At 40.6% G+C, this 21,651-nt stretch overlaps 1 protein-coding gene across 3 annotated transcripts in view; it reads left to right on the plus strand.

Moving 5' to 3' along the window:
• The window catches only part of FANCM (FA complementation group M), a 75,674-nt gene that overhangs the window by 50,942 nt on the left and 3,081 nt on the right, over positions 1-21,651 (plus strand). Inside the window, exons 14-20 of one of the 3 annotated variants that reach the window (XM_040600437.1) lie at positions 9,883-11,644; positions 13,780-13,859; positions 13,978-14,046; positions 14,590-14,727; positions 17,318-17,474; positions 18,443-18,546; positions 20,572-21,132. In XM_040600437.1, coding sequence (XP_040456371.1) covers positions 9,883-11,644; positions 13,780-13,859; positions 13,978-14,046; positions 14,590-14,727; positions 17,318-17,474; positions 18,443-18,546; positions 20,572-21,132 — 2,871 coding nt within the window. Of the gene's footprint in view, positions 1-9,882; positions 11,645-13,779; positions 13,860-13,977; positions 14,047-14,589; positions 14,728-17,317; positions 17,475-18,442; positions 18,547-20,571; positions 21,133-21,651 lie in introns of those variants that run through there. The other 2 variants (XM_040600439.1, XR_005828850.1) reach the window with 2 other exon arrangements.

Here is a 21,651-nt window from a genome sequence, read left to right on the forward strand (position 1 = left end):
TTTACGGACTACTTTGACCTAGGCATTCGTGATGAAGATCATTTCTATAGCAAGTTTAAACTTTCAGAAGCTTTGCTTTACTGTGGTGTTTTGATGTGTTTTGAAATTGCAGGAAGTGTTACTATTAAACAGTAGGATGATATAAAGGGATATTACTCCAATCAAGCCTGTTATGCCTAAAATGTTAGTCTTCTATGGAAACAATATTTTTTTTTTTTAGCAGTGATTCAAAGGTTTTTGCATGTGTGCACTGTGCATACACAAGTTCCTACTATAAATATTCTGTTGCCAAATATACTGCTGCTAATCTGTCTGACGTTAATTTACAGTTCTTAATAGCAGAGGGGTTTAAGACAAATACAAGTCGAAGCTATTTCCTTAAATAACTAAGATACTGAACTTCAAACCACAGTTCTATTGATTATTTTCTTATTGAGGGATAAAATAGAAAACCAGGCAAATCATTATTTTACTGTGAATAACCAAATGATGTGGAGGTTTCTGATGAAACTGATTATTTCTTGGGAAGAATCTCATTCAGAGATTAGTAATAATACGAGCCAGCTCAGGAGGTATTTGTGTGTTCTTGAGGTGTGTTTTCTATTGCAGAAGAAAGCTCAGGAATTCACTGGGGTGTAGCTTTCCTTTCCTTGTGTTCATGCAGTGATTCCAAGAAACCTCCTATGCAGTTGTGGTTTTGCATAATAGATTAAAAAAACTCAATTAAAAGCTTTAGATACTTTTAAATAGATGAAGTGAAAATGTTTGGGAAAAAATTCTGTTGTATTTACATGCTCTTAAAAACTTGGAGAAGAAGTTGGCACAATCAAAAGTAAAGAAGTAAAAGAAATCCTAAATATGAACCCTGCGATGGGCACATCCACTGCAGAAAAGCCTTTAATGCCTGTGTGGCTTTATTACTACAGCAACGAGAACTGGGCAGATGGGATTGGATTTTCTACTAGCTTCGAGCAGGGATTTTTTTTGTGTAACATGGTAACAAATCAAGTTGTCCTTATGCAAAATAATTCAATAGCTTTTAAGCATTTTTGAAAATTAAACTGTACTGTTTGGAAACAAGGTCAGGGTAAAGTATTATTTTTTATTGAAATGGTATTTGTTCAAGTTTCTGAGGATAAGTAACAGGAAATATTGAAGTGCCAAGTGCATTTTTTTTTTCCTGGGAGGTTTTAAAAGGCATAATGTCAAATGTGGGAGGAAGACTATGGGTGTCTGTTTCCCACTTCGAAGTGTGAAGTAATTATCCTCCTGAGAAAGACAAAAGAAACCCCAAAGACTCCCAGTAGAAGGTTTTTCTCTCTCTGTTTCACTCAAGTAATCTCTGATACCACACACCTTGGGAAACAGGGTTTAGAAGGTGAACCTGGAAGAACTGCCACTAAAATCATCTGTCATTTATCATCTGTCATTTGTCATCGGTCTTAGGTTGCCTTGAAGCATCCATTTCATTGGATGAAATGCCTGACGGCAGGAAAAATGTATCTAGGTTATCCTAAAATTCCAAAGAACTGGAAAAGGCTTTGCATGATTATGAAGCTTTACATCAGACAAGTTTGGGGGGAAAACACAGTGTTTCCAGCCAGCTGTGACTTTCCAGGAGACACTGAACGCAAAGTTAAAAGTGGTTCAAATAAGGACGATGCAATGTTTGTTTGGTTTTTAGACCTTCATTGCCAGCAGTATGTCTGGTTAAAATCCTGATCTGAGATGTGGCAAGGCTTCTTCCCCAGCCAGCACCAAATTAAGACAGCAAATGACGTTCAGTTACAGCGTTTATGACAGGCAGACTGATGCATCTGTGGAACTGCTGGCTTGGTCTGCGGGACACTGAATCTGGCTTAACCAACAGAGAACAGATAATCAAAGCAAATAATCTGTTTCGGGATTCTCAAAAGAGAGCTGTGCAGGCATGGCCCAGCTTGTTCTTTATTCCAGAAAAACCCAACAGGAACACACTTCCTAGCGGGAAGGTGGAAGGATGTTTGTTTTGTTCGTAGACAGTAAGGCTGCCAGGGGGACCCTGCAAACCCAAAAATGTCAGCTCTCCAATTAAAATAGTTTCTTTGTGCCATATTGATTCTTCTGATCTTGTTGCCAAATTATTTGAGCCTGAACGCTAATTGAGACCTGGTTTAGATTGTTCAGACCTCTAATTGCAGGTGCTTTCTGTTTTTAATGATCCTGTGGGGCTTTGTGCTCACAGTGAGAACAGAGAAGTAAGAGCGATTAGGCAAAGGATTTTGGGGTGTCAGCCATGTGCAAGGTACAAGGGGATTGAGCAGACTGCGTGGCACCTGGAAGGGCTTAGCTGTGTTAATTTGAGATAACTTACCTACTGTGTTTAGGGGTGACTCAGTGTTGCTTTATAGTGCTGCATGAAAGACTCCCATAGCCTTTATGCCATGGGTTCAGGCATACCAACCAGAAATATTCTTTCCACCCAAGTTAAATGGTCTCAGTCTTTTGGAAAATGTGCTATAATATTACATCTTATGGAAACCAAATAAAATACCAAGTAATATAGAGCTGCCAACTTAAATCTACAGAGAAGGGAAACTTCATGTGCGTTCTGTGGTATGGCATATTTAACACCACTGTATAGAGCTGCTTGCCCTTTGTAGGTTTTTATTGTAATGTATGCACTCCTGAGCCCCCTCCCTGCTGTCAGTAGAGTAGTAGAGTACATACCAGTTCTGGCCACTGTTGACTTCTGTTGGTTTTGTTCCATTGTTATTTTATTTGTTTAGCGGGGTGTGCCTGTGTACAGTAATTTTGCGTTTAGGTTTCTGGATTTAAAAGAGTTATATGCTGTTTTTCAAAAACTGTCACAACATTTATATATGTGAATAAGTGGTTGGCTGTTCCTTAACTTTTTACAGAAGACTGATTTGGCAAAACTTTCACAGTAAGCGTGCCAAGTGTAAACTGGCCATCCATTCGTATAGTCTTGGAACTCCTACAGGAGCTACTACACACTAAATATCTTGGAAGATAGTATTTCAGTTTTGAGAGGGGATAATATTTTTAAATTGGTTTTAATATTAAAATAATGCACTGGTGACAAACCTCAGTGCAACGTAATCACATTAATTTAGAAACACTGAACTGCTACTGTAGTTGAAAAACTACTTTTAGACACAGCAGTCCTGCTATCTGCTTGGATATACCTGTTTTTGCTGGTTTTTTTAGTATTGGCATGGAAATGCAGTAAGCCTAGGAACTTTTTATGGTCACTGAGATTCAGGAATGTCTTGCTATCCATATTTTCATGGAAATTATGTATCAGTGTCTAGGTCATTGCTGTATATCTCCCTGTAGCGTGCTGGGTTCCCCCCTCCCTCTGTATATTTTTACAGCATTTAGCACAGGGCCATCCCATCCTAGGCTAAGGAAGTCAAATAGTAAATGTCAGCTTTCACCTGTCTGTAGTGTCAGGAAAGAGAACATCTGCAGTCACCAGGTCAGACACCTCTAATCCTAACTAGCTATCACTTCTGTCCAGGAAGTTTTGTAAAATAAGCAGTTACTAAACCAGAGATTAATTTATTTTCAGATGGTCTTGAACATTGACTCTTGCCCCATAGCCTCTTTAATGATACCTGTTCCCCAAATTGCTGGCGTACAGACCCCGTATTTTGCTAATAGATCTCTCTTTTTTTTAGGGATCTTTTGAGTGTTTTTATTGTGTAGCTGTGTTTGCTGTGTAGACAGATGCTCTCTCAAATTAGAGTATCAGCAAAATAAGTACAAGCAGACAAATGAATAGTAGCCAATTGCTACTAAGCAGGAGGAGATGGTAGCTCTTCAAGAATTCCCAGCTGTTTAGATCAGCCCGGGTGTCGCAGGAGTAGGAGGTGTTGGACACTGACTTGGGTTTTGAAGAAAGTTGTTAGTGGCTGTGTGAGAGAGTTAGTGATTCCTTCCAGGCAAGCTGCCTGAAAGCAGAAAAGCGATAGAATTAATAGCTACATCAATAAAGTGATACTGTTAGGAATTAAAATACCACAGCTTTTGTAGAAGGAAATTGTGGGTTTTATGTCCCTTAGGCTTCTTTCACGAATCAACTAAATATTTTTTAAGGGTCATCTAATATAATATATTTGAATTTCAAAAAAAGGTTTTTGAAGGTGTTCCTTCTCCTAGAGTATCTTCTGGAAACCATCATGGACTAGGAGAGATTGATTATTCTGTTCACTAACCCATCCCTGAAAGGTATAAATAGGGGCCTGTGCTCAAATGCAGGGTGGTTAGCCATGAAATCATGTAAGCATCAAAATTGTTTAACCTATTTGTAAATCATTCAAAAAAGTGATCATTTCTACAGCAGTAAAAAATTATTTTTGGTAATAAAAGTAAAAGATGATCATAAAGAATCAAGATCTAAAAAGTGGGCGAATTAAATTCCATACCAGTAAGTTCAAAGTTGAGTGTAGGAGAAACCTGCATCAGCCAAAAAAAGTGATTTTTTTGGAAACTTCTGTGTAAACGTTAGTTTAATGATCACTGTTACTCCAAAAAAGGCTTAGAATTTCAGAAATCTGTAGGAAAGGAATATAAAATAAAGCAGAAAAAACTTCATGATAGTTAAAATATGTCGTATACCCATATCTCGTATATAGTGAAATTCATCCACTGCCCTTAAGGTCATTGGTGTAGATGTAACTTTTAGCCAGTGTAAGCTCATAGTAAGTGGCCTAGGCGGGCAGATGGACATGTTTTGGGGAAGGAGCATTCTATAATGTCTTTATTCCAATATTTTTCCCAGTTCTTGGTCAAATACAACAGACTGTTTAAAGCAGCCTTTGTCTGGCACCTGTGGTGTTTGTCCTCTTGCATTCTTGGGCTTCAGTCTTGTTCCTAGGCACTAATAAACACTATGTAGTACGTACTTTTATGTTAAACCTCAGTATTTTAATGCCTGCAGCCCAGCTTGCCAAGCAGGTGAGCAGGATTCCTGGAAGGCAGAAGCTCTCCTTGTAGGAGTAAGAGGAGCTGGAGGGGGACTGCACGCTGTCATTTCTCTATCCTCCAGAAGCCTTCCATGGCAATTGAAGTGCAGTTTAGCTTCCTCAGTGAGTGTATGTGTCATGGTTTAACCGGGACATATCTGATAAATTAAAAGCGATAATCACAGCCTAGGAGATATTTGTAAACGAAAAAAGGTGTTTGTGGGGAGTGGGTAAGAATGGTCATGGCTGAGAGCATTTGAGGCACAGCATTCCGTTGTCCAGAATACACGAAAGGCTGTCTCTGCATGTTGAGGGTCATGTGTGAGGGCAAACACAAGGGTTTTCCCTTGAGTATTAAGGGACCAGCTGATCACCTACAAGGGAAAAATTGTAACTACTTGTCATTGGAATAGATTGGAATATGCTGCTTTGGTATCTGCTTTACCTACTCATGCAAAATACTGTAGGAAAACCACCAGCCTTACTGTTGTAATTTTTGTTAATATTCATGCTAAAGCATAAGTTAACTGGAAAATATACCCATGTGATTAACTATGTTTGACTCCATGGGATTTAACACTCAGTATGAAAGCTGAAAATCCAAAAGCTTTTCTTCCTGAGATCTAACCCAAAAACTGTTCAGAAAATAGGTTCTGGTTTGTGTCAGGAAAGACTTAAACACCAGTTGTTCGTGCTGCTTTTACCTCTGTTTCAATCAGGCTTTTGATGGAAGAAGTTGATTGCTAAAATCTATATTTTATCTGTTTACAGACTTGTCTTTTCATTTATAAATAGTGAAATCGCCAGGGTTTTGGCAAGCATCTGAATCTCATTAGAAAACATACATCCAAAGCAGCTTATGAGGAGAGAGAGGTTAATTCTGATTTTGGTAGTAGATGCCTTAAATTTAAATGCTAGAAAACAGCGTGTATGTGTGTATTTATATGTATATTTATATATTAAAAATTAACATTTTAATATCTTAAGCTTACTTTTTCCTTTCTGTTTTCTGTATCTGAAAGGCTATCGTTTTTTTAAACCAAATCAGTAATTCTAAGCAAGGTCACTGATTTAATATCATAAGAGAGATGCCTGGTTTTCTGCTCCTGCATGACCTATTTACCGAGTAGCTGGTACGCACTGGAGCTTACTGGGTTACAGAAAGACTGATCAGGTAATTTAAGATTCTACAGGCTGTACACATTCCAGCTAGAATGTGATAATTATAATTCTGTCCTTTCACTCCATCAGTATTAACTAGACTCACTGGGAGAAAGTATTTTGTTTGGGAGAAAGTATTTTGAATGACTGAGTTGAACTAGAACAGTTATATAACTTCATGTAAGCCTGAAATTAGGTTACTAAAGTTTGTCCTAGATGCTAAATTTGTCTTCCGGACTGTTGTCCTGGTACACAGCAGTTCTGCTGGACTCTTCCTTGCCTCCCCTCCACGTTAAAACATCATGGATATATGCAGTGGCCTAATGAAGTCCTTAAGTGTAACAACTCCTCACTCCTCCTGTTTTCTGTATTGTCCCCAGTTATTTATTCACGCAAGAAATTTCTGTTGTGCTCTCTCTGTTTAAGTTTCTTTAAAGATTTTGTCAGGGACTTTTAAAAGCCTTTCATAAAGGTGGGAAGATGGTATACATAACAGCATCTCGATTTATTTTGCTTGTTGACCTCTTAAAAAAAAATCTAATCGTTTGGTAAAGTCTGATTATTTTGGTTGGGTTTTTTTTTGTTTTCAAAAGCAATATTGACCCTTCTGAAGAACACTCCTCCAGTAACATAATATTATTCGTTACAGCTTCTACCAATTATTCACTATGGAGATAAAGTTAGCAACCTATTCATTTCCTCCCTGACCATTACAAAATGGCATCAATTTGCCACCTCCTAGTTCCTGAAGTACACAGGCAAGAGATTACACACCACCATTACCAATTTAGCAACTTCATTCTTGAGTTTCTGTAGGTCCTTTGGGTTACATGATATAGTTCTGTCTCCTCTTACCATCTTAAACATTCAGCTTCACGTTGGGCCATATGAAAACATAAATTATTTGCTCTTACCAGCTCTGCTTCTGATCCAGTTGTGATTTGAATTATCCTTTTACCCGCTCACGCCCCTTGTCTTTTCCTTCAGGTCTGATTAGTTTTAGGTTGCTTTACTTTGGGTTACCTAAACCCACAGAAGACTATAGAGCCAAGAATGACGTGCGCTGCACCTCTGACGTGTACTGGGCAGGCAAGAGCATCACCTGCTTCTGTTTCAAAAAAGTTTAGTGGTTTGGCAGCTAATCAATCTTAAATCCATTTAATACACTTTGTGCTCTTCTAATGCTTGGATACTTTAATTTAAACATTAGCAACATCCAGTCGTTACTTACGTAAATCGAAACATACAATTATCAACCCTGTTATCTTGTCAACCAAATGTGTATTCTCCTCAGATGACATTTGTGAAATTAATTGGACCAGGTTGCGTTGGTTGTTGCTTGTTGCTCTTCTTTGATTTCATACAGGGACTTCCGTATCTTGATTCTGTGTTTTGACAGAGCTTGAGGGAAACTAATTATTTAGAATGCACATGTATCAAAACATTCCTTTAACTCTCTTATAGTAAATGTTCTCATCACCATTTAGGTATTAGGCCTTCTTAGAAGCCGGCTGGTATAGTCTGAGGATCTCCTCGGAGATCTCCTTTTAAACCATTCTAACTTTGAGTTACTTTGGCTATGTTCATAAATGGATAGCCTAAGCATAGGCACCAAGTGTGTAGCAGCTGAGTAGCATCTTCTGTAGTGACAGTGTTTCCTAGCCCTTAAGAGACGGTTCTCCAGCAGCTGACATTCCTCTCCCTGCTCTGCTGACCCGGCAGGAATTGCATACGTTGTCGCTGAGATGCCAGTGTCGTTGCTGTAAACAGGGTTTGCAGCCAGCTGTGCCCCTGACCCCAAAACAGCCTGTACACAGATTCTTCCTTATATATTCTGATTATCATCCTTTCTGTAGCGTGTGAATGAAGTTAGTGATAAAATCTAAATATTTGTTATCATTATTATCGTTGAGAGTGAAAAAATACTGTTGGTACTCAATAGTATGCTTTATGTATTGTAACCAGAAAGGATCCACAGCTGTGTTAGGATGCAATCAGTCTTCAGATGCTCAGAAGACAGCTTTGAATCCTGTTTTCAGGAATACATTAAGACAAGCCAGGCAGCAGTAATTTTTAGGCATGGTAATTTCTGCCTTGTGTGATGGGGTGGAATGACTTTCCAGAGTATTTTTCAAACCTTGTTTTTCACAATTGACTCCTCTCGGTCCCCTAAGGACTGTAGCAGTAAAAGGTTGTTTAACAACAACCCCAGATGTACCATCTGTGGAAACTTTGACTAATTTAATTCCTTCACAGTCTCTTTCGGAAGAGTTGTCCCAGGGGTCCTAGTTCTATCAAGATTTTGATGTCACACTGTCATTGGTTAGAAGAGCTCTGGAAGCTTTCTTAGCAGCTCAATTACACAGAGACCAAGTGTTGAAGAAACGAGAAGTCATATTCTCTGTGAATGAAGACCAGGGGTTATGCCCATGGGAGAAGAGTCTGCACATTGCTGGGGTACATATGATAGGGAGTGAAGGGTCTAGTTTGTGAAGAGCTAGAGAAGGTCGGGATGCTACTGGAAGATACAGATGATGATGTTTGAATAGTGAATATCGGCACAAGCTGAGGTAGAACTGCTCAAATAATGTTCTCACGGGGCAGTGAGGAGGGTTCAGGAGGCTATGATTATGAAGACCTTAATTTTTTCCTACTTATATATGGTAGGATTTTTGGAGAATGTTACTTGTATAGGAAGCAGATAACCTCTTATTGTAAAAGTCAGGTTTATCACCCACTGTTCTATAAATGTGTCTTCTTTAATTTCAGGGATTAATGAGTCTAGAGATTCATCTTACTGAACTGCCCCAAAATAATTGTACCTTCTGTTTAGATTTTACATCCCCGTTTTTATTTTTAATAGTGAAACGGGTTTGAACTGTGAAGGCGTGTTTCAAACCATTGCTTTCAGAGCCTCATTTCAGTCTTACTGTTCCTTTTGGAGATTGCATGCCTTAATTTTGAAATCTTAATTTAAAAGAGAGAGTGAGAAGAGCAATAAATAAATAGCTTTTCAGTCCAGGTACATACCTTGTATGGGTACCTAACTGGGAGTGATGTCAAAGTCTATTGTGCTTTTTTCAAGTGTATTTTTAAAAGAGTTCATTGCCTAGGTCAGTGCCATTTTGAACAGAAAATTAATAAGCATCTGGGAGGGGGAAATAAGTTGGGAGTATGTAAGTGAGAAGATCTTAATGAGCCATCAATGGCAATAGCCAAATTACAAACAATAGTACAAAGAGAACAGAGAGCTCCAGGCTCACCTGTGCCTGAGTAAGGGTTTCTTCTGCTCACAGCACCTGTCTCAACTTGCTAGTCCTCCCAGAACTACAGCCTGTAAACATTAGCCTGTCTGAGGACAAAGTGCCTTGCACATTTTATTAGCAAAGTGATCTTGCTTGCTGTTAAGGTTCTGAGAACTGCATCTTAACTGCATGACATGGATGCTCAGTGCAGAATGCTGTGCAGTGGTGCTCAGCTAAATGCCATCTTTACTTATGCACGGTATCTTGTGGTCTTCCTAAAACATTCAGGTTTGACTGCCCAAGCACGGATTTGCTGTTACTGCTAGCAAATGAAAGTTGTGACCTTAAATTCAAAACGCTTCACCCTACCCCACCCCCCACCGCACTCCCACTTTCTAATAACCTTTCGGAGTGTGAAGACCTTTTTAACTTCTTTTAAATATCCTTAGGACAGGTCCCTGTAAGCCTGTATGTATTTATGGTAAATATTACACTGTGTTTGTCAGCAGGGAGATTGCAGCTATGAACTGGAGATTCGGCCTCACTTACATCTCGAAGACGTTAATGTTCAAAGGAATAAAAGTCATCTTTTGACGACCAACTCCACATTTGATCAGAAAGCATGCTCATCTAGAAAAGACATGGCACACAGATCAAAGGTAAAACCCTTTCTACCTGATACAAATGATGATGGGAGTGACTTTTTTACCACGTTTAAAGTTACAAAAGCAAAGACTCTGAAGAGAACTTCTGGATTAAATTTGGAAGCGCCTGTGTTGCCTACGGATACTAATACTTCAGCTTCTTACTCAGCAAGAAGGCTTGCTCTGCCTGAAAATACTGACCAGGGCAGTCCAAAGGATAAGGAACTAGAGGTGACGTTTGACTTAAATGCATTTATTGACCTATGTGACAACAGTGAAAATACTGTAATTCATGAAAGTGCAGCAATAAAGGAATACAAAACTGTGGATAAGGCTTGTAGCTCACTGGGGACAAACCATGCAGCTTCGGGTTATAGTGGCTTCACAGCTGAGAAATCGCCAGTGTTCTCTGACTTATTTTATCTTCCTGAGTCATACATGGATTCCTTTGCGCTTGTGACAGCATCTGAGGGGCCTTCATGGTTGAAAGAAAAATTTTCCCATGTGAGAAGGCTTTTATCACAATCTCCTCCCTCTTTGAATAGTGATTTTGAAAACACGATGAGAAATGAAGAAACAATATGTCCTCCTCAAAAAGGTACTTCTGGCAGTTATTCAGAGAGACTGCAGGACAGAGTCTTTCCTGTGTCCTCAGAAGCTGATCGTTCACTGCAGCTCTTTGAAAATCCTGAACTGAAAGTCACCAGTGAATTGTGTGATTCTGTAAGTACATGTTTTTCAAAAACTGTATCATCTCCTAAGGCTGCTGCTGTTAAAGCCAAAGAGGAACTTCACTGGAACGACAGCTTTGATAGTCTGTTTGACAATGAAGAATTCACTGAAATTCAAAAGAAAACTCCAACAATAAATCACACGCTGACAAATAACCCTTCAAATGAGTATTTTGTTCAAAAAGATAAAGAAGATCTTGAAATTAACAGGAACAATGTGATTATTGAGGAACAGAAGAGTATGCATTTATTTGAAGATGAACACGTTTATGGCACAAATAATGGAAGGTTTTCTATGAGCAATAAGCACGTAGTCGGGCCAGATTCAGGTGAGATTGTCGTTAGGCCAGTTGCAGAGCAAGGCTGCGACTGGTTTCCTTCAGAGGTGTGCTGTGTGGGTGCTGATGAAACCTGCAAGGAGCAGCCAAAAAGCAGTAAAACCACAGCCACGGAAATGCCAGGTGATACTAGCGTGAGCGAGCTGTTTCTGGATAATGAGAGTCTTTACGACTGTTCTCAAGAACTGTTTTCTGTTACCTTTGATCTGGGATTTTCCATCGAAGAGTGTGATAACAAAATCTTTGAAGAAAATGCAAATACTAATAATATCATAAAATTAAAGAGTCCCTCGGGGAGTCATGCAGATGTGAAATCCACTCAAGATGGAAAAGAATTATTGAATGATGGCTCCAGACTTGAAACATCGCCGAAGCGGGATTGCAGAACTCCTGAGAAAAGAGACTTTTCCACACTATTGCCGTGCCGGAGTGGGAGCATGAGTGATAGGGAAGGGACGGAGGGTGGTACCGCTGCAGTACCTTTCCTGGAGTCAGGAGGCAGAATGGGAAGCAGATCACCTGAAGCTTTGGCTTCTGCACTTTCTACTCCAACAGGTAAAAAGGTTATGAATATTGAAGCTATCAGAAGAATTCCTATGGCTGTCTTCTCTTAGTGCCAGGGAGGAAATTCTAGAGGTGCCTCTTACAGATATAGTAAATAAAAGCCCACGCAGGCAGAACTTTGCAAGTTCAGCTGTTGAGGCACTTGATTGCCCTTTAGGAAGAACTGAAAACCTGGAAGAGACCAACCTTCTTAGTTCACCTGTGACTCCTGCTAAAGGTAGGGATTTCAGTGGTGCAGTTAGTTCATACCTTCTTGTTTAAATAAATAGAATCCAGTATCTTTTGGATCCTCAATTTGGTTTTATGACTTAGGTGGGAAGGATGAAAGGAAAAGGGAATAATGATTGTAATACTAGAAGCTGGGTCAATGAGGAGACTTTCCTGGATCTTAACCCGGCATACAAGCTTAGCCAGTTGAGGCTGAAGTGAGTGCGTGTGTACTGGAGGAAGTACTTGGATTTAAACCTCTTGTACCTCTTCACAAGTTCTAACAGTGCAGCCGTGTGAGACACAATTGTGTGAGCTAGAGCTGCCTTCAAATCCCTTTCTTAATCTTTTCTGGATCTGTTGCATGTCAGCCACTGAATCCACACCTTGCTTTCTTCCTGAGGAACAGAAACTCTGCTGATGGATTTCTTCAGTTTAGTTGCATGATGACTGACTTATGTTTAAAATTTTCTCATTATAACTTCAGCACAAACCCAGATTGTCTTAAAAATGTGCACTGCTTGTAGGCTTTGTTCTATTTTTATTTCCTCCCTATTCTCTGCTCTTCTGTTTTTTTCTGGTTTAGCACCAATGTACCGTAAATATTTCATATTCAGATATTACCAATATATAAATGAACATTGTTCTTCACCCATAGGTCACTTACAGATCACGTTCACACCCTTTGTTGTATTTATCTCTGAATAACCTTGAATTACTTTCAGAATAATTCAGGCTTCATAGTACTTGGCCTGATTCATAGGGCACAACTGAATTTTTCTGAATGATTTCGTTACTGTCCTTAAACACCGAAACAAAGCATAAACAGTCCTTTTGATGGTTAAAGCATCTTTTTTTCCTTCTCTTTGAATTTGTCTGATAGGCATCATGATTTCTGAAGATTATTGTTGAATACTGCCTTTCTTCCTGAATCATCACACCCTCAAATTGATAAGTTAGTTTGCTGAATTCAAAAATTGTAATCTGTGTCATGAAAAATAGTTATTAAAAAAAACCCACCCACCCCACCCCACCCCCAAAACAAAACCACAAAAAGAAACAAGTTGCTGTCTTAGAATTGCAGGTTTGAGAGTGAACTTTGGTCTGGCTGTTAAGGGCTTTGTCCAGTCGGGTCTTGAAAACCTCCCCGGATAGTGTGTGTTGTTGAAATAATAGTTACTGCTATTTAAAGATGTTATTTTAGAAGTGGAATGTTTGGTGGGATTTTTGTGCTTTTCCTTCAAGAAATTCAAAGCTTTGACTGATTTAATTAGAACCAACTCTCTATCCCACCCTACCCTGCCATATTCCCGAAGAGAGAGAGTTAAAAATAAGCCAGGGTGCTGTAGCTGTGGTTAACCCCTGCTTTGGGGGAGGAAGGGGGTCATCGTGGGCAGCGTATCGGCTGCACCAGGCCCGGGGGCTGCCTGGCGGAACGGGACCCTGGCCATGCAGAGCGAGAAGGGAGACCGTGTGTTTCATAAAGGCAGTCCTCTGTAAGAACAAAAAAGGCTGTAGCTGGATGAGGAATTGGAAAGAGGACTTTTTAGGGAGTTCCTCAGTGCACCCAAACGGTATGTTGTTACAAGATGCTTCCAGAAGCACAACTCTTGTTCAACTTTTAAGGGCTTTTTCTCTTGGTTTCATTTTTCACCTCCCTTTTTCTCTATCTGCACTGCCAGGGGTAATCACTTCCACTCAAGAGACTCCCCAGGGAAGTAGGATTTATTGTACGTCTCAGCTGGAGGTTATTTATTTTGATTAACAAGGCTAAAGGGAACAATATTTGCCACAGATCCATAAGTAATCTCCTTTGTAGGTACTTTTATAAGAGACAGATTTTGACTGCTCAGTTATAGCAATATTGTATTGTGAAAAATGCATTTTCTTGTGAATGTTGTTTACTATTTTTTCTGTAGGAACCAGCAGTGAGAGTGAAGAAGAGGTCGTTTTCCGGAGAAAAAATAGGAAAAAAAAAAATGTTTTGAAGTCTCCTGATGTGAGTCTTGGAAAGAGAGGGAGGAAAAAAAACAACAAAAAGATGGGAGAAGCAAAATGAAGTCAAACACCAAAACAAAAATCCTCTTTGCAATTATACTTATGTTCTGTTTACATAGGTCACGAATAATAGTGATTTTGAATCGCCAATTCGTGCCGTCAGGAAACGTCGACAGCCACTTAATGTGGTTAGTAAGTGCTTTATTGTGACAGAAGGAAAATAATGCAAATTCATTTATGGAGTATATATTTAAACATTTACTCTTTCTCCAGTTGGTAGGCAAGTGTTCTTATTAAGAATATTTTATGCCATCTGACCTGAAGCGTATTAAAATGTAATTGCTTTCCTGCCTTCAGTTCTTCCCCAGGTCTCCAAAGATGATTTTGCAGTTGTTGTTTGGCAGTGAAGTTTTGCTATGGGCTGGAGAGCTGAGCCTCTCCCTTTGTGAAAGGCAGTAAAATAACTTCTACTCCACGAAGCTTTGCATTGGGGGGGGGGGGGGGGAGTTCCTGTCAGATTTGACCTGATTTTTCTTCCAAATAACATGTTTTTCTGTTCTTTTGTATTTAATAAGATAATTGGGGTTATTGCATTATTTTGCCGTAGCAAATCAATCACAAAAAGATTAGGTGCTGCTTAAAAGAACCCAGATGTCGAAGTTTGACTGTGTAATTAAAGTATTGCTTGTTTGAGTTTTATTCATTGAAGTTTTTGTTAAATATTCCTGTAGTCGGACACGTCCAGTGATGATGACAAGGATTTTCAGAAGAACTCCAGTAGGACCATGAAGAGCAGCTCAGCAACCTGTAGCAAAAAACAGCTGAGAAATACAAAACAGCAAAAGGTCAATAGCAAATTTACATACAAGGTATGTGACATGACACGTCTCTCTTAATACGTTGAAGGTCGTACTTGGAGCAGTTTGCATTCAGGTGGCAATGTGGATAATGGCTGTGCTTTGTCATACGTGTGTGTGTGTAAGTGGACGTTTGCAACATTGCAAAATCTAGCTCAGAAGAATGTGTCTGTGAACACAAGCAGTGTGTTACAAAACAAAACCAAAAAGGAGACAGAAAGAGACTTGGTGAGATTCTACTTTGTGTTCAAACTGCAAGAATGAACTGAAAATATTTTCTAATTTGTCTATATATTTAAATTAAAAAAAAAATAATGCCAGAAATGTTTCACATATTTCAGACAAAAAATTATGGTGTCATTAAATTACTTGTTCTGGAGCCTGTATGTATTTTATGGTCTAAAAAATGGAGCTCCTGTCTATTTTATGGCCTTTGTAGGCACTCATGGTACAGCTGTATTATAGTAGGCCTGCAGCGGGGCAGTTGTTTGTTTTTAAGACATGGTTTAGGAGGGTTGAGGCTTGTTGCTATTTCACTCAAGTTTATTGCAGACATTTGAGATGAAATCTTGAAACACTGGGTAATGACCCGAACCCTCACATCCGTTGCCTGGCTCTCAGAGGAATCTGCAGGGCCCTGCATAATAATCTTCTGAAGGAAAATAACAATTTACATTGCAAGTAGAAGATACTCAAAGATTAGTCAGACTCGGGAAGCTTGGTTTCTTGTCCAGAATTTATGCTATTAGGATACTTGATCATATGAATTTACCACTTATGCTAATGGTTTCAACTTTGAACATGTTAAGATAGCAATGGTCCCTCGCCCCAAAAGCTTAATTCTTAACTTAGCATTTTACATTTTAATCTGTCACTGCATCAGGAATGGATGCAGGAGAGGATGTAGGGCCAGAATCCTGTATTCATAGTAAATTGAAAAGCTCTTAAATATACATTGATGTGGAGATGGAGACTTTCCTATAGTATCAGTATTTTGTGTTCTGGAATAGAAAGAATGAGGTAGATGAAAAATCCATTTTTCAATTTTTATTTTTTTAATGTGAGACCAAAAGGTTCATGGAAAGGGAGTGTGTATACTTCCGAAATTCTACTCTTCCTTCACGTATCGTCTTAGCTAAATATCCATAATGATGAATATGTCAGAATTTCAGGTCTACAGATGATCCAAGACATCAAAATCATTTTGATCAGCCCACCGCCTGTTACGGTGTTCAGTGTACAGAAGTACAGGTAATGGAGCTGTAAGTGCAGCAGTGATCTGCAGTTAGATTAACTGAGACTATGAGAAGTCCCAAGGTGACCAAAATAGCTGCTGGCACTGAATTCGGAGACTCAATAAGGAATTTAAGAACCTGGTAATTTATTGTTTCCCAAGTGTGACCAGACTCCTGCCTGTTAGTTTCTGGTGTCACAGCGCTTTTACACCACAGGGTTTGTCCTCTCCGTAGTCCTTCACTAGTTGTGAAGTCCCCCACATAGTCTTAATCACAGGATTAAGACTAATTGGCAGTAGCATTGAGAGTTCTTTCCTGTAAACAGGTAACCTCCAGTGTGTTTCGCAATAATCAAAACTGTTCTAGAAAAGGAACTACTAATAAAGCCTGTCATTAAGGTTTACTAATTGATATAAGCAAATAATTAAAAGACTTAGGAAAATCCGAAAATCAGCGGTGTCACTTACTGTAGCACCAAATGTCCTAGTCTTTCGTGTACACATCTAAAATTTACAGCTTTGTGCTTTTTAGTAAAAATAAGGCAAACAAATCATTCTTCTAGAGTAATTGGGATACATAATGCTTCTAGGGGGTTTTCATGTTTTACTTTAGTACTTTATAGCTGAAATTATAAGAGACAAAGTTAGCTTAATATAAACTGTCTCTGAGAAAACAATTTCCTGAATTCATTTGTTTTGTTTCCATGTTGTTGCATTCTTGTGAACTTAGTACCAAGGTTTGTGTCGTGTCTCCTGGACTGCAGTTCATGTGTGAGTGCTTCATCTTCCCTGAAACATGACCATTTCTCCATAAGGAGTTGGCATTGTCTGATGAATTAATGAAACAATTCTAAATCCTAAACAGAGAAGGACAAACCAGTGTGAAGTCTGTATCTGAAGCTTCTAGTGGACTTGGGTTCAGAGTAATCCAGCACTGCGAAATCAGAACAGATTTCTGAAAGCAAATAAAAAGAGTAAAACTAGATTTGTAAGTTACAAATTAACCTAATATTTTTGGGTAGCTTAGCTACAGCGTGTTAATAAACTCTGGGCGTACTACTAACTAGCTTGGGTGTAAACAGTGCTACACGCTGTGGTTGCTTTTGGCCAGTGCTTTGAAATGGACACCAGCTTCACTCTTCTGTGCTGGTGGGACAGGCAGGCGTTTGTGCGCTGGCCTGTGTGTCACTGACCCGCCCGTGCTTTCCTTCACCTCTTTTCAAAGCCAGAAGCCTAGTAGCTGTGACGACCTAGACAGCTGATGTTCAGAGTCACGAACTGATTTAATCAGAGGTCTCATATGTAACATTAGTTAACTGGGAGCCAGCTTCTAACTAAAATTTTGTTTGGATTTTTTTGCTTTTTTAGAATGCAGCAAGGCAGTTTTTAGATGAAGAAGCTGAGCTGTCCCAGCAAGATGAAGATGCTGTTTCATCTGATGAGAGTGATGATGCAGAGGATGAGCTGAACTCTTCACTTGCTCAGTTCTTGAACGATGATGCAGAGGTCACACAAGTGTTAAACAGTGAGTGAGGAGAGTTGTTTATGGTTTTAAGATAAAGAGTGTTGCTTAGCAAGTGGTGTGGGAGAGGCACGGCCGTTTTGCCAGCTAATGTGTCAGCTAGTAAGCAGTAACCTCCTCAGCTGTGATAAATCGAGTGCTTTCCATTATCTCTTTTTACCTTTTCTGGTTTTTTATTTGCGTGGGTTTCTTATGTACTATGTTCCTCACTGGAGTCTCTACTGTGTGATAGCTTTGGGCTGGCTGGAGTCAGTTCTTTGAGGACTGTCACCTCTTATGAAGCATCAATGCTCCATCATCACTGAACAGAAACACAGTTTTCCATTCCACTTAGAAATTTCTGATTCCTTCAGGTCTTCTGTTACAGAGAAACCTAAAACGTGATATTAAATAACAATAGATAAAATTACAGTGTTGACACTGTCACAGCTGAGAAGGTACTGCTGTTTTTTGGCCAAGATGGTTTACTTACCCCTGTGCTTATGAACCTTGTCCTTCCCTGGAATATTTAAAATTCCTAGGTGTTGCTGAGGATTTTCCTTCTCCACTGACATTGAGTTGTTCTCTGTAAGATCCTGTGTGGGCTTCCTGTGTGGGTAAACCCATCCCTTTCTCACACAGTTCCTGAAACCAGTTTTTGTATCTGTTCTGGGAGAGACTTAAAACATGGAAACGGGAGTGATGTGGGTTTCCTGTGGCAGTGTGGCCCTTCTCCCTGCTATGGGCCTCCAGAGCTCTGCCCGCTGAGAAAACCACCTACGTGGCAGCGTTCAGGACGGCGAGCAGGGTAGACCCAGTCCTTTGCTTTGGGATTTTCATAGATGTCTGGAGAACTGAAAATTTTTGGGTTTTGAAATACAGGTTTTTGGGACACTATAAAGGAATTACTTATTGTTCCATCATGTCTTCTATATTAATGAATTTAAAATCATATCCTTAATAATCCTATATTCTGTCTTGTTTTGATTCAGACTGTGAGATGAAAGGAGTTTACCTGAAATCTGTGCGTAGCCCAGCTCTTGGCAACAGATACAAAATGGTTCATCGTGAATTCAACATGACGATTTTCTCTCAGGTACAAAAGGAAATGACAGCCGTCCTCATGCAACTGGTCACGTGTGACTGTATGTAGGTTCTAGTCCTACTCTGAAGTGTAGCTTGCGGCCTATTGCTGATAAATAATAAGTTCCAACAAATTACTTTTGACTTAATTTTGATTTTTAAGTTAAAGTGTGCAGACACTTATGCTTTGATAGAAGCACCCCCACCCCATTCCTCAGCCAGAGAGAGGCTGTCAGCCAGTCTGAAGCAAAAGCATCCCAGTCCCTAGTTGTCTTCTCACTGAAGAGCAGAGCTGTTACAGTGAGCACTGTTGATCAGTGTAACACTGCAGATGCTCCAGGGTTGGAAGCTGACCTCCCCGTCCCTGCTGCCTTCCTTTGTCCCAAAGGATGCTGACTGACATCTTCCGAGGAAGAGTCCTCTCACCCAGCGTGTGACGTTTCCAGTCTCTTAACCGACTTCCCAGTTTGGTGAATCAAACAAGCCCCATGCAGATTTGGGGCTGTTTGGGTGTATTGCTGGAGAAAATCTCTCTGTGTTGGCACCGCTGCCCGTTACCCAGTTGTATGTCAGATTGCCGTGTGCTCTTGCTGCCAGAGAAGCCGCAGTGCCAAGAGATCACATTTTCTCTAGAAACTAGGTTAGCTCCTGAAACGCAAGTTTGGAAATGTTTATGAGAAAATAAAGTAGTATATTTAACGGTGCTTGTTGCTGCTCCTCAGCACTCTCTGGCAGGGTGCCTCTTGCTGTCCAGTGTCGCCAGCGTTAGTGGGGCTGACCCTTTCCGTGGACCCCAGATGTTAGTTGTGCCCCTGCTGCATGGGGTAACCACTGAGCATGAGGGACTCTCCAAAGCGGATCCTTAGCCACTTTCTTGCCCTATTACGCACCGTATCGTTACGCACAAATCCTGCCTACTCATAAAAGGGCCAGTGAATGTATGATCGTGACGGAGCTGTTTTCAAAATGATAACTTCTTCTCCTGCCTGCTCCTGGCTCAGTTCAGTTCCTATCACACCTGGCTGTGCTCCCCCTCAACATGAACGCTGCATGGTGCTCAGCTGAGATGATCTACAAGATCTATCTTCTGGCTTCTGTTTTACTCTGAACTCTTTGTATGTCACGTGACATAAGTCACTTGTAGAGCAGTTTTTAGCTACTTCAGTTTTCCCTTGAAAGAATTATTTTGCCTTGGAAAACTAAGTACCTAAGTAGAATTGGAAAAACAGATATTCAGGATCATTCCTTATCCCCTCTCCACATTTTTTTTCCCCCTGTACCTTGTATTCCTGTTTTCTATATCACCTTCAGCACAAGAAAGTGGAGATCTGTATTGGATGAAAAGGGTAAATCACTGTTTTTTTTTCATTACCATAAAAAAATGCAGGTTGTGCTCACTGATTATTTGCAAGCAGATAAGAAGAATTCATAAGGCTCGATTTCCAAGCAGCCTCAGCTTACGATGTCGGTTTTGTTGTTGTTTCAGCTGAGGCAGAGTGCTGCTGAAAACACAAAGCTTGAACTTCCATTTCATTTTACACATTGCAAAGGCATCAGGAAGTGCTTCTGTCAGCAAGCTTTGTGCGTGTGGTGTAGGGTGCGGGGTCTGCCTCAGTGCAAACCTGCGACCCAGTGGGCCAGTGTGGCGGTTCGGTCCTTCCGCCTGTGCAGACACGCGCAAAGGAGATACTCCTGCGGGCATCCCAAGCTGTGTGGTAGCAGTATTAGCGAGCAAGTCTTGCTTCTATTGTGATGCTACAAGTAATATTCTCTTTAAAATCTTTCTGGTGAGAAGCCATGGGCCCAACTGAGTGTATGTGTGTTCCAGCACAGCTACATGTGCTGGGCCTTGCAGGGCAGTAGCTGAGGAACTGCAGAACGTGCTCAGCGCGGAGGTTCTCAGAGGTGTGAGAAGCCCCTTAGGCCCCGCAGGACTCGTGCATAGGGTGGGTTGGGTAAGCAAAGTGCCTTTATGGAGCAGAGGAGCAACATCGTTACCGTATTTCAAAACTAACTTTGGGTTTCCCCCCTGCCCCAGATTCCTGAGCAAGACCAGTCTTATGAAGAAGACAGTTTCTGTGTTGGAGAGGTGGAAGAGGAAACTTGCAAAAGTGAATCTAGCGAGGAGGAAGTGTGTGTTAATTTTGATCTCCTAAATGACGAGAGTTTCACTAGTGGAAGAAAACAATACCTCACTCGCCGCAGAAAAAACTTAAACCAGGCTGGAATGAAAGAGGACTGTTCTGTCCCAATGCCAAAGAAGAAACCGTCCCGAATTATTGTTGTCAGCGATTCCAGCGGGGAAGAAATAAGTGTCAGCAATGAGAAGCCTGTGAAAACAGACTCTTTCAGGGCAGAACAGGAAGATGCTCAGGTACCCAAGTCACTGCCTTCAGCCTCTTCTGCGCAGCCCAGAAGACTTGCTGGGGAAGTCATTGTTCACCAGGCTGTTGAGGATAAGAGCAAGATGATTCTCAGCTTGAAAGCTTCAGTATCGGAAATGCTGGATTTTCACCCAGACCAAGTCAGGAGCACGTGCTTTCCACCAGCTGTCGCCAGTTCTGATGCAGGGAAGGAGGCTCTCCAGGCTCGCAGTGAGGTTGGTGTTAACTCAAAACCAAGGACCTTGCCCCTCACGTTTTGCTAAAGAATCCCAGCCGGTGGGAATCCGGCCCATCGCGCTGCTGTTTTGAGGGCTGTCAGCAATACAGCAGCGAGTGAGCGTGCTCCTGGTGGTAAGGGAGCAGGTCCAGGCTGCTTGTACCGCGTTAGGTAGCTCCCTTTTCTTTGGTATCGGAAGCTTTTGTACTCACAGGGTAACCTGGCGAGTATTATTAGTGGTCGGGAAACAAAAATGGGGGCATTAGATACTACCTTGAGTCTGACAGTCGTGGAGGAGTATGGATCTGTTTTGAATAGCAAGAGCGTCCACTAATTCTCTGGGTTTTGTAGTTGCAAAATACTTGTTCAGTGTCCTGAAGTAACACATTCACAGTTGGAGGCTGGGTTCCTGATCTCGTACGCTGACGTGTACCATGTATAGTATTCGGGTTTTGTTGAACTTATTAGTGAAGGCTGCATGCTTTCATCATTGGAATTTGGAAGACTTTATAGGGGA

This window comes from Falco naumanni, chromosome 7 (assembly GCF_017639655.2).
Source record: "Falco naumanni isolate bFalNau1 chromosome 7, bFalNau1.pat, whole genome shotgun sequence".
NCBI lineage: Eukaryota > Metazoa > Chordata > Aves > Falconiformes > Falconidae > Falco > Falco naumanni.